This window comes from Tasmannia lanceolata, unplaced genomic scaffold, assembly GCF_043159265.1.
Source record: "Tasmannia lanceolata isolate RefF3 unplaced genomic scaffold, GAP_Taslan_0.1 ptg000048l, whole genome shotgun sequence".
Classification (NCBI taxonomy): Eukaryota; Viridiplantae; Streptophyta; class Magnoliopsida; order Canellales; family Winteraceae; genus Tasmannia; species Tasmannia lanceolata.
Window position 1 is genome coordinate 4003285 of NW_027518725.1, and position 13963 is coordinate 4017247.

At 37.9% G+C, this 13963-nt stretch overlaps 1 protein-coding gene across 1 annotated transcript; it reads left to right on the forward strand.

Moving 5' to 3' along the window:
• Positions 1–1247: 1247 nt before the first annotated feature.
• On the forward strand, positions 1248–4388 carry LOC143864285 (cytochrome P450 86B1-like). The gene is made up of 2 exons (XM_077375200.1): positions 1248–2515; positions 3506–4388. The coding sequence occupies exons 1-2, from the start codon at positions 1286–1288 to the stop codon at positions 3908–3910; spliced, it is 1635 nt and encodes a 544-aa protein (XP_077231315.1). The 5' UTR covers positions 1248–1285; the 3' UTR covers positions 3911–4388.
• Positions 4389–13963: the final 9575 nt, after the last annotated feature.

Sequence of the window (13963 nt, forward strand, 5' to 3'; positions counted from 1 at the left end):
TGGCCTGGCACGGCCCACGAGCCCGGATGCCCCCTTTAAAAAATGTGTTTTTAAAAAAAAAAACGAGAATACCCGCCAAAAGGTGTTTCAAATGGCTAGTTTGGGTATTCTTTCCCATGTGAACCCATCGTGATTATAATATTGGTTCAACGGTGTCTACACCTACCTTAGTTAAGATATGGATGGGTTAGTGTAAACCTGTCACATTAGATTAAATAATTGTTAGATAATCACTTTCCCATTAGATAATTACTTAAAAAGCTATATGAGGTGACACCTTAGGAACTCTATTCTCATATATATATATATATATATATATATATATATATATATATATATATATATATATATATATATCACTTTCCCATATAAAACTCAACAGTTTACACGATATACATGTAATATGGTGTAAGCCCGTATAGTAAAGTATTTTTCAAAAAGTATAAGGCTTACCCCATAGGATGATCCAAGCCATCCATTTGATGGGCTGCATATTTACCCCAAAATTCATTTTCATTGGATGACCCGAACCCTCAGATCTATAGAGGTTTCCATAGTATGCAGTTCCACTATAGATTGTAGGGCTAAGATCCAAGAATTTATTTATTTTTGGATATGTAATTCCTTTGGTTGAAAAATGTGATTGAACGGGCCGGCCCGGCCCTACACCGACACGGCACGGCCCGTGAACCTTTCCATGCCCTGCCGTGCCCGGCCCGCGGGCCCTTCGGGGCCTGATTTTTCCGTGTTGTGCCGGCCCGCTCGGCCCGTTTGCCACCTTGAACCAGAACCGAGTTCCAGCCCGACCCAATTTGAGTTTTAAAGCTTTAAATGTTCAAACGAAAAACTAAAAAAAAATGCTGGGCTTCACTCGGGTTGGGTTACCCGAGCCCTCAACCCGAAATATACCAAACCCAACCACACTTTTGTTGGGGTTGAACCCGACCCCATTTGCGCCCCTAATCGGATCAATGGATCAGATGCATCTACTTGTCACACTTGCGGTCCAAAAAGTGGTTGCTAGGAAACAGCCAAATCGCCATGGGTCTTTTTACATCTTTCAATATGGGTGCCACTATTAAAAGAAGGGAGTGTGAATAATATAATTTGAAAAGCATTATCTTTTCATGAAGGCTCTGTTTCTTTCTACTAAACGGACGTAAAACAAATTTTACACTCATTTTCATGTGGAGAGCCAAAAAGACATGACCGAAGAATAAACTCAAACCCCACTCTTTATAACACCTAAAGTGCACCAACAACGTGCACTCCTCATCTCCCCATCATGAATTCCGGCAACCACACAGCCCTTTTCTCCGGCCAAGTCACCGCCGTTCATTTCATCTCCAATCAGTTCTTATCGGCGATCCAAGCCCTCGAGCTTTTCCTCGTCCTCGTCTTCGCCTTATTCGTGTCAATACACTCCCTATGGCAAAAAAAGACCTATGGCGTACCCATTTGGCCATTTTTGGGTATGTTACCTTCCTTGATCATAGCCATACGATCAAACATCTACGAGTGGCTCACTACTGTGCTTGATCGCCAAAACGGGACATTCATATTCAAGGGTCCATGGCTAACTAACATCAATGCTACTGTGACGGCGGACCCACGTAACATTGAACACTTGTTAAAGACCAAATTCCCCAATTTTCCCAAAGGCGGGTATTTCAAAAATGCCACCGGGGACCTCCTAGGAGACGGAATCTTCAATGCCGATGATGACACATGGCGGCAGCAGAGGAAAACGGCGAGTCTCGAATTCCACTCCGCCGGATTCCGGCAAATGACCTTTGAATCTTTGATCGAGCTCGTTCACTCGCGATTATTGCCCGTGTTAGAAGATTTTTTCGAAAGGCGAGTGCCTATAGACTTACAAGATGTGCTCTTGAGGCTAACATTTGATAATGTGTGTATGATCGCGTTTGGTGTGGACCCCAGTTGTTTGGGGCAGGGCCTACCAGTGATACCCTTCGCGAGATCATTCGAGGACGCAATGGAGGTGTCGATTATGCGTTTTGTGAAGCCCATAAATATATGGAAATTGATGCGATTTCTCAATGTGGGGTCCGAGAGGAAGCTTAAGAGGTCGATCGCAACCGTCCACAAATTCGTGGACGATGTGATATGTAAGAGGAAGGAGGAGTTGACTTTGGATTCAAAGAAGCCGAGATCTGATCTCTTAACGGTCTTCATGAGATTAAAGGATGATAACGGGAAGCCGTTCTCGGACAAGTATTTGAGGGACATTTGTGTAAGTTTCATACTCGCCGGGAGGGATACTTCGGCATTGGCAATGGCATGGTTTTTTTGGCTGCTCGATCAGAATCCAACAGTCGAGGAACGAATTATGTTGGAAATTTGTTCTTTACTCGGTGAGAGGGATTCTTTGAAGAAAGAGGGGAATATTCCGGTTATATTTCAGCCGGAGGAAGTGAAGAGAATGGATTACTTGCAAGCGGCTTTATCTGAGGCTCTAAGATTGTATCCTTCAGTGCCAGTGGATTTGAAGGAGGTATGCTCATTTACTCTCCATGTATATATATATATATATATATATATATGTATGTATGTATGTATGTAGATATATGGATAGATGTATATATTTTCTATCATGTATAATTGTGCGTGTACGATTGTGTCTCTCGGGGTCTACATTCTTTGGATGAATCCATTTGAATTGAACCTGTTTATACCCTTAAATTTAAAATTTGAAAAGATAGGCTAATGGTACAAACTTTAAGGCGACAAGTGACTTTAAAGCCTACCAATAACGATTAAGTCTCACGGATATATGATTATTGGGTTTTGCTAACGAGTGCCCGAAAAATGGAAAAACATGTTAAGGTGCTTTGGAAAAGAAATTTTACGGATCTTTTAATAGAAAAACCAAAACCCATGATTATTTACCGAGAATCATGAGGTCATATTCCGATTAAATATGACTTTTAAGTGAAAAATATTCCCCAAGGCAATAAGCTATGCGAATGTCAAATGGACTAAAACATGTTTGTTATTCGAGGGCTTGGACAATGGCTATGAGCGGTTGAATCAAATTACTCAAATGTTGGGTGATTATGAGAAAGAAAACGGTTGTAGACGGTTGTCAAGATCGAAGCATTGAAAAATCTTTCTTGAGAAGAACAAGAATGACAATGGAAAGAAATAGTACTGTTAGTACATATTATAAGAGATTTGCAAGGGAATTTTGCTGCAGACTGTTGGATGAGAGAGCAGCCACACAGGGTGAAAATACAAGGGTGTTGCATGCATCCTTACAAGTATGTGTTTATGCATGTTCATGAAGCAAGCATGCATGTAAGATACCTATGTAAATAACTGTATAAATGCATCCATATGTATCTTATCTTGTTTGCAAATTACAAAATTCCTTTGCTAATTATCTCAAAAAGGAACACTTAAAAATAATTCAACTTAGTTGATAGTGACAACCTAATGAAGAGATAACAAAGAACTTCATCCCTGTTTATTTTTCCTCCATCAGGTGGTAGAAGAAGATGTATTCCCTGACGGGACCGTATTGAAGAAAGGAATGAAGGTGATCTACGCCATCTACGCAATGGGGCGGATGGAGAGCATATGGGGAAAAGATTGCAAGGAGTTTAAGCCGGATAGATGGCTTCGAGACGGGCGTTACATGAGCGAATCTGCGTATAAATTTACGGCATTTAATGGGGGGCCAAGGCTATGTTTAGGGAAGGATTTTGCTTATTATCAAATGAAATTTGTTGCCGCCTCCATCATTTATCATTATCGGATCAGAGTACTCAAAAATTTTCCAGTAGAGCCGAAGGTATCACTAACCATGTACATGAAATATGGATTGAAGGTGATGCTCTACAAGCGCGATGAATCAGAGACTCGTGATTCCCAGTGGATTACGCCATGATGTTCCAAGGTCCCGCGACTCGTTAATCATCGTCGTCGCCGTCATCATCATCATAATCATTATTATTATTATGGGATTTGCTATGCAATTTCATGGAAAGCCATTTCGCGGCCAACTTTTGCACAAGAGAAGAGCCACTTCATATGAATTAATATGACAAAATCTGCTAGAAAGTGAGCATGTGGTTATTCATTGAATAAGACAAAATTTCACTTTTTAGTAGATTTTGTCGTATTGATTTAACTCATCTAAAGTTGCTCCTCTCATGCAAGTGAGCCACAAGATAGCTTTCTGCATTATTATTATTATTATTCAATGCTTGGTTTATATTAATGTGATATATTATAAGGGAAAAAATCAGTGAATATAGTTCAGTCATGTTTGTGTTGAGGAGATTTAATGTGGGGTTAATTAATATATTCACTGAGTTCTTCTACCTTCTTAATTTTCACCATCATAATGAAATAATATTATCTAATCTCATCTGGGTTTTCATATATTAGTATGAATCTGGCTTGGAGCGATGCAATCTCCATCATGCACATGGCGGCAAAAAAATTGCACGGCTCATATGTTTCTGATCATCTCAAATTAATGGGTTTCTCACATTGCAAGTGATGATTCGCAGGCTACTAATCAAATAGTTAAGACCATTTCATCAGTTTGATATTTGTCTTATAGCCATCGTTGGTGTGTGTGGGGGGAGTTAAGAATGTTAAGAAAAATATGAAATTCGAGGAATCTGTGTAGGACATGTTTGGCTCCATGAACCTTTTTTTCCATGTATAAGTTTATCTAAGTTGTGGGAGAAAGACAGGTGGGACTATGGGAGGCGAGGGAATACAGAGGGCATGATTTAAAAGAGGCTGAGAAGTGGTGAAAAAATAAGGCGGGAAAAACTCGACTCGAAATAGAGTTTTTTCTTTCTTTTTTAGCCACTGATTGGCACCAGACATCCTCAATGATACTGAAAATCATTTGACATCACTTTCATTTCAAAAAAAATTTACGAATTTGGATTAGGTCAAAATGTTGCTTTGTACTATAGATCGAGGAATGCTAAACTAAAGGACACTCAAAAGCATGTGCACTTTTCTAATGTTTCTCGCTCTTAGCTTTGATCCTTTCAACGGTGCAATTCGGGCTGAGCTGGCTAATTAAGGTTGAGGCCAACCTAGCCCTACCCGAGGACCCAAAACCATAATCCTAACCCGACCCAAACTGAGCCTTGGGCCGAGGAGTGTCAACCCTAGCTAATTCAACCCGCCTTTGAATATCTCAACCCTAACCGGACCCCTATAACCTAATTTCCCAAATTGAGTCAGGTTGGATTCGGGTTTGTCCATGGCAGAAGCAAAAAAATACAAAAAAAAAATCAAAACCATTAAGATTTTGAAATTACGATTAATCAAGATAAACCTATTAAAAATTGCATAGATTTGTGCCGGGGATTACAAATCATTTGCTAACAAATTTCAACCTAAATTTTGGTTAGAATTAAGAACTATTGACTCTCAGTTTCCTCTAGTCCAGCAAGATTCAATTGTTAACCCCTTGTCTAATTGAGATCCTTAACCTCCTAAGAAACTTTTAGAACTGCTATCTTAGATCCAAAAGAGATCCTTCATCTCTGAAGAGGTTATACACCTTAAATTTTCAACTATCTTGAATTTGATGAACATCAGTTAGCTAAAAAAAACCCTAAACTCCATGCTATTTATCAAAAAAAATATAAATGCAAATTTTCTGGAATCCTAATTAATCTCTAGACTCTAAGCTAAAGATCTAGGCAAGTATCCTTCTAGTTTTCAATGCGATCGTCTAGCTAGATCCATTAGAAGTTCAACTTGAAGTAGATTTCAGCAATTTTTGGTCTAGTTCTCAGTTAGAGCTACTCCAAGGCTGTTGAATGTTTCCATCATTCGTTGATCCTCCTTTCATTTCATGATTGTTGTCCAAATCATAAATAGAAGATCTTTGTAGAGAAATCCAGATTTGAGAAAGATTATCAAGTTCCAATCTAATTAGATATCTGTTTTCATCAATATGAAATCTGCAGTGTTTCAATTTGCGATTAGAGCTACATCTTAACATTTTGAATCCTTTCCTCTCACAAATTCTAGTTCCTTTACATTCTTAAGTATGATGTGGTTGAAATCCTTAATTGTTGTTCATGAGTTCCTCATAAAAGTCATATTCATCGTAACTTAAAGTCTCAAACATTGTGAACCAGTCACCCTTCCTACAATTTGAATCCCCTCCTTATAGAATTTTCTCTACATCAAGTGGTATCAGATCAAGTTGTGCCTATTTTCTAGCCTCTACTTCAGAAAATTGCATTCAACAATTGGGATTGAAGCTGACGTTTAGGTTGTGTTAGCTCCATTGTTGAACTTCGAATCTAGTGATTGTTTGAGACACTGTATCTCTGGAATTCGTGTTATCTTGACCGAATTCCAACATCCATTGAGAGAAGAATCATTGACTGGTCATTGAGGAATTGAGATTCAACCACAACCAGCACATTTATGACAAGATACTATTGAGAGTAACGATCAGGTAGCTGAAATTATTTCTAAGCAGAAAACATTCTAGGAAAAGTGCTGTTATAAATCGCTAAGCATTCTGATTTGCAGGTGAATTTGCTGCTCGATTTCAGTTAGAAGTTATCAAATCTAAATAAGATCTAAACCTTTATTGCTTTGCTGGTTGGAGTTTTCGATTCTGAATCTAAATTGGAATTGGTATATGATTCGTACTAAAGGCCACTCTTGGTTCACTGAATGAATCAGCTTGGATTCGAGTGTAGCAGCTAAGGTGCTGGATTGCTATTACTAGTCTTTATGCAATGGGATACAACTTTGGCTAAGATTTGTGAATGAATTCCTTATGAGCAGCAACTGAGGATATTTCATATAGTCACTATTGTTCGTCGTTGGAAATTCCAATTCTAGCATCCTACCTAAAACCAATCACATCGAGAATCAATAACCTTCAGCTTCTAAAAGTTGTTGGCCGTTGTTGGTTTATGCTCATTCTTGTAATGAAAAGGAACTCCTACTTAGCTAGATCAAATAACTGAATCCAGTACCCTTGAAGTTAGTTGGAGAGCACACAATCATAACTATTGAGCTTGTTGCGGCCTTGGTTATATTGACAATAGAATTTCACACTTTCATATTTGAAATTTAGTAAAGGACTAGCCGAATTTCATTCTCTAAAAATACCTCCCAGTCATCGAGTTCTCTATCACCTAAACAAGTTCTGAGTACCAATCTCATACTAATTTCTGGTTTGGAGTCCAAATTTGAAACATCAACTCACACTCGATTAGTCTGGCCTGGATCTTCAACAGATTGCATCCAAATTTTTATAGCTGATCCATATAGTACCAGGGTGTGCAGCTGTTGAACTTTTGGCTCTTGCTCTTGGTTGCACATGGACAACAACTAATGAATCTTCTATTTTGTGGTTACAAATTGACAACAATTTACGGAACTAACGGCAACTGGGTCTACTACGAGATTGTGTTATTCAACAAACCTAAATCTATCTTGAAGCTCTGGATCAACTCTTGGGGGAGAGGGGGAGAGGGGGCTTAAACGAGAGCACTTTGCAACAACATGTGTCTACAATAGATGAGACTCATTTGGATCCGATTGAAACTGAGCACAGAGGCAGACACTGAACATAATGTTTGGTCTACTGGCTGTCAAGTAGAGGTGACTACCTATCATATCCCTATACATCTTTTGGTCCACTGACTTGCCAAATTGACAACAATTTACGGAACTAACGGCAACTGGGTCTACTACGAGATTGTGTTATTCAACAAACCTAAATCTATCTTGAAGCTCTGGATCAACTCTTGGGGGAGGGGGGAGAGGGGAGAGGGGGCTTAAACGAGAGCACTTTGCAACAACATGTGTCTACAATAGATGAGACTCATTTGGATCCGATTGAAACTGAGCACAGAGGCAGACACTGAACATAATGTCTGGTCTACTGGCTGTCAATTAGAGGTGACTACCTATCATACCCTTATACATCTTTTGGTCCACTGACTTGCCAAATTGACAACAATTTACAGAACTAACGGTAACTGGCCGGGTCTACTACGAGATCGTGTTATCCAACAAACCTAAATCTATCTTGAAGCTCTGGATCAACTCTTGGGGGAGAGGGGGAGAGGGGGCTTAAACGAGAGTACTTTGCAACAACATGTGTCTACAATAGATGAGACTCATTTGGATCCGATTGAAACTGAGCACAGAGGCAGACACTGAACATAATGTCTGGTCTACTGGCTGTCAAATAGAGGAGACTACCTATCATACCCCTATACATCTTTTGGTCCACTGACTTGCTAAATTCATCTTTTTTAACTTAGCAGATGTACTCATTGGAATTCTTGATGTCTTGCTGCTATCCATCCTATACTTCTTCATTAACTCCTTTGTATACTTTTCTTTATTTGTAAGTATCCCATTTTGGTATGGAACCACCATTTGTTCTTTATATCTTTGGTTATGATGCATGTGATGATGGTGAGGTCAAGTGCTAGTATTGGGTCAATGCCCTCAAAGCATATTGTAGATATTACGACATTCGATCGCGACCGTATAAAATGAGGTATCTACAATGCAACGAGAAGTCAAAAATTTTGTAGAAGAATGTAAAGTATTCATTGATGACATCTTTAAATTACACGGGATGTCTCAATCTATCATTATTAATCGCGAGCCAATGTGCATTAACAAGTTTTGGAAGGAATTTTTCGCTTTCAATAGACAAATCTGAACATAGTACGGCCTACCACCCCAAAATTGATGAACAAACTAAGGTAGTTAATCGCTGCTTAGAAATTACTTGCTTTGTTTCACAAGGGATCGAAGCATCCCCTTGATTTTCTACATCGGCCTTTATATCTCCTTAGAGTAGTTTTTTTTTTTTTTTTTTTTCATTTAGTGGCGTGTTTGTACATTTCTTGTGTCTTTAGTGATCTATTCCATTGGTAGGGGTAGATTGGTTATTTTGTGCATTTCTTGTACATTTTGGTCATTTTAACTCTAGTAGGGGTACACTTGTATTTTACATTGGATGAGGAGCTTATAAAAGGCTTTTCCCTTTCATTTTGTAATAGCTTTGGGATTTGAATTTGAAATTTGAAATTTGGAAAGGAATCTCACATTTGAGAATTTGAAGGGAAAATCCTCTTGCAAAAGAGGAGGTTTTTGAAAAGGATTTTTTCATGGAAATTGAAGATTAGAAGCTTGATTTCCAGCTTCTTCTATTTCATTTTGTAATAGTGTTTTCAATTTCTTCTATTTCAAATATTTGATCACGGAGTATCAGTTTTACAAATACATGCAATACAAAAGACAAAAAAAAATGAAGTGAAAGATGTAGAAAAGTATCATTGACGCTGATGTATGAGGCCCAATGGGCCATTTGAATACATGGATTTTATAATCCAGGAATTTTACAAGCAAAAACCTCGATTTATTTAGCTTATAAATCCTGGTTTTGGCTTGTAAAATTTATCATTTTCCAATTCTTAATCATCCAAACTGATAGAGACTGAAGTGACATTTCTGATGTCCTCTCACTTTTGTCTTTACCTCAAAAATATTACTAGTCCAAACACTAATAATGAGAAGAGCTCTTAACACTATTTTGGGGCCCACTATAACAACCACCAATGGACACGTTACAAATCTTGAGTGGATAGATGAGCACACCATTTAGATCAATAATGGCCGTCCAATCCTCGGCCTTCAAATGTTGGGATCTTTTCGCACATAAGGCGGTGATAAATTCACCCCCTTCTACTACATTATTCACCCCTATTTTTCAAAATGGACTGTAGCACGCCATAGGATGATCCAATGCGTTCATTTGATAGGCCACAATGTAAATAGGTTGTGCCTCAAAATTCACTTCCCTAGGCTGATCCTAGCCCTCCAATCTATAGAGAAACTTCGTATAATCAAACCTCCGTTGATCGGAGGGCTAGGATCACCCTAGTGCTCTTTCCATATACCGCGATAAATTGCTTGTTTCTCGTGTTTTTTAAGTTTTAAATCGTGCTACGAAATCTCGACAATTTCTCGACTAACTTGTGAATACAGCAAGACTCAGACTGTGACGGACTTAAGACTGTGATGTATTAAATGCCCCTGACGTTATATTAAATATATCTAAACTACCCCTCCCTACTTGGCGAAAAACTCGGGACCAGTACATTTTACTGTTCTATGTGAATTGACCAAACTAGAATTGTTTTTACTACTTTTGACCGGTATGTTCTGAGGAATGTTTTTGAATTTTTAAGGGTACAATAGTCATTAAACGTCAGTTTTTAAGGTTTTTGTTTTTTTCTGAGATTTAGATAAGAATGTGACAAAAGTAAGTGCCCACGCTTTTCGAAACAAAATACCAGTGTATATGTTGGAGCACGCAACCCAATTGATTGATAATGGCACCCCCAGAAACTATAAAAAATGTGGCCAAAACTTGACTAGGGAAAGGTTATGGGTTCTCTAGCAAGTCATATATTTAGTATAGACATAGTTAAATTCATCTCGTTATTTTATTTAGAGAGTTGCTAAAGCCCAACAAGTGAGTATGATTGCTCAAATTCTCCACTGACTTGTATGTTTTATAGCACCATGGTTAGAAAATTTAGAGCTTTAGAACAATTTTGTAAGGCAAATATTTAAAAAATTCAATAAATGTTTGGGAAGAGTTTGAGAAAAAAACAAGGAAATACCAAACACACACACTTTCTAGAAGACAAAAAAAAAGAAGAAAAATGATATATTCGCCCCCTTTTCTTTTCTTTTTTTCTCGGGACAGCCCTCTCTAGTGTAAAAGAGTAGTCATAAATACACTCCCAAGTAAGAAAAAGGGGCTAATATATCACTTCCCAAAGTAAGATGGTTAAATGCATGTTTTTATTAGATCAGTTCGTGAGTTTAGTTTTCACGATATTTTTTTATTTTTTTTTTGTAGTAATTTTGAATGGGTTTTGGGGAAAGAGGTTTTACACATATTTTTTTAAAGAAATCTCAAAATTGGTATAAAAGTATGGAAGTAAGTGTAAAATGATTGGAAAATCTCTTTTCCAATGCACCCATATTACTGAGCAGTCGTCAGCAAAACCCATTTTGAATTTCTTACAGAATATATAAATATTAGGAACACTAGACTGAAGGACGCCTCATTAGATTCACGTCATCAAATTGCATTTATTATTCCTTCACTTTTACATTTTTATGTGCTGTATTATGAATGCAACTCGATGGTGTGGATCCAATGGGAGGCGGTTGGTTTTTGCAAAGGCTCCCTTCAGTTTAGCATTCCTCTTCAAATATATATATATATATATATATATATATATATATATATATATATATATATATGGATGAGTTATTCATTAGCTTCACATTTAATTTGGCGAGTTTAGGTTTAATTCAAAAATTCAGATTTATTTCTAAAAATGTGAGGAATATAATTTTGAATTATTTTATTATCTTTAAAGTTTAAAACTAGGCATACAACATTCAAGTATTTTTCAATTATAAAAAAAAAATACATAAATATGGTTATTTTAATGAGGAGTGATAGATGCAAGGACGCCCTTGCATAAAGAGCAGGAAAAGGGCCCGTAAATGGATCACATCATTCAGTGCAACTGAATTTATTTTGTCTACAGATTTTAAAAAGGTTACTGAAAATGATGTGGATTCAATTAAGGGCCATTTTTCTGGCTCTTTATGCAAGGACGGCCTTGCATCTATCATTCCTCTATTTTAATTTAATCTTATTTGAAACGGAATCTACTAGGATATAGCTAGAGAGAAAAGGAATTTCTTTTCTTTTCTGTGAGATTTACACATCAACATTACTCTTTTACCATTAACTCATTTGCTGATATCTAACATCTATCTCTATGAGAAATTATTTGAGGGTAAAATCATAATCTGCATACAAAAAGTACCGACTCAGGGTACCTCTCTATGACAACTAAGAAAAAAAAACTACCAAGAAGAGGTAAAGACATATGACAATAACGAAAGAGCTACTTTATATTACTCATGCAGGACACTTGCAAAATATTGACAGATTCCAGGCACCTGAAGAGGAACAACAATTATGAAAACCTCTATTGATTGGATTGCTAGGATCAGCCTATATCGATTGGAGGGCTAGGATCAACCTATGTAAATTATTTTACGGGCACAACCTATTGATGATGTGTTCCATTGACGGTTTGGATCAATCTATAACCCGCTATAGATCGGAGGTTTCGGATTAACCTATGAAAATTATTTTTGGGGCACAACCTATGTAGGCAGTGGCTCATCTAATGGACGGTTTGGATCATCCTATGGTACGGGCCATACCGTACATTTTAATAAAGTGAGGAGTGCGATCATCAAAATACGGTGAGTAGTGCCATTATAAAATATGGTAGTGAGGACATTAGCACTATATATAATTTGAAACCATCGTTGTTCCTTGGATGTTCCCACGCCGGTCGGGTTCAACCCGAATTTGGGTTGGGTCGGGTTAAGCTTTTTAGCAAATCGGATTGGGTTGGGTTGGGAAAAATCAACCGAATTGGAAATCATGTCGGGTCGAGTTGGGCTGTAGGGCAACCCGACCCGACCCGAAACTCAAATTTGGGTCCATCTGAAGAAGTTCTGTATATGTGTTTTTCTTTTTCAACATTGAAATAGTCTCCACAGTCCACAATGGACTGTTTGGATAATCCTATGATGCGGGCTATACCGTACTTTAATAAAGTGAGGAGTGTGATCATCAAAATATAGTAGTGCGGATAACATTTCCTCTGTTAATTGTTAGTCCCTGTTTGGTTTGGATTTTGAGAACCGATTGTGAGTTAAAAACTGATTATTGGTGACTCACTATTGGTTCTCAAAATCCAAAACAACCAGGCTCGAGTTGAGGTGGTCAACAATTGGTACCATATCAAATCGAGTCAACCCGACCCAACCCAACCCGAATTGGAAATAAGGTTGGGTCGGGTTGAGGATATTGCAAATCGGGTTGGGTCGGGTTGAACCCAGTCGGGTTGGAAATCGGGAACTACTTTCCCTTATTCACTATGTGTGGGTCAAATTACGGAAAGTTTGATATTACGAATGCAGGACACCTGTAAAAATATTGACGAATTCTGAGCACCTTAAGAGGAACAACAATTATCGAAACCTCTATAGATTAGAGGGCTAGGATCAGCCTATGGAAATTATTTTACGGGCACAACCTATTTATGTTGTGTTCTATCACATGGACGGTTTATATCAACCTATGCTGTGATATATACAATTCTTTCTCGGCCCGTGCATCACACATGGTTTTTTCTAATATTATTATATGGGAATTGCTAGCGTCCATCGCAAAAGGCATTTGTCATTTCTAAAAGCAGCATAACCATTTTTTGCAAGTATCATCTTCAACTTTAGAAACTTTAGCATGAATAGAATTTTGTAAAGATAAAAAGGGAAATGATTTAAGCGCTCCAACGTTTTGATAAACATGCGCTCCACATGTTTGTCGTGTAGCATTTAAAGGGCTTTAAGAGCTTTTTGAGAATCGTAATATTCCACTGACAGCCCTTTAAATACTACATGATAAAAAAAAGGAGCGCATGTTTATCAAAACATGGGAGGGCAGAAATCATTTCCCATTAAACAAATGGAATTATGAATAATTATTGCGAGAAGCTTAAAACAAATAGGAGCGCGGATATCAAAACGGAGGAGCGCGGCAATCAGTTTTCTTTCGCTGTCGAAAATGCGAAATTTGCTCCCAAGCGCCCTTTTTATTACTTAAAACGTGAACGTAACTTCCGATTGGGAATGGCACTTTCGTTATATCAGCAAATTGTAGCGCCTTTTGGGGAAAGCAAAAAACTCACTCGACCTGCCTGTCCCGCCTACCAGTTAAAAAACCAGGTTTTATATTAATTTCCCCCTCTATTTTACCCAGGACAGCCCCCCTTATTTCTGTGTAGGTAGATTAAAG

Coding starts and splice junctions, on each gene's coding strand:
- LOC143864285 (XM_077375200.1), top strand. CDS start 1,286: ATGAATTCCGGCAACCACACAGCCCTTTTCTCCGGCCAAGTCACCGCC. Junction 2,516..3,505: donor TGCCAGTGGATTTGAAGGAG/GTATGCTCATTT, acceptor TTCCTCCATCAG/GTGGTAGAAGAAGATGTATT.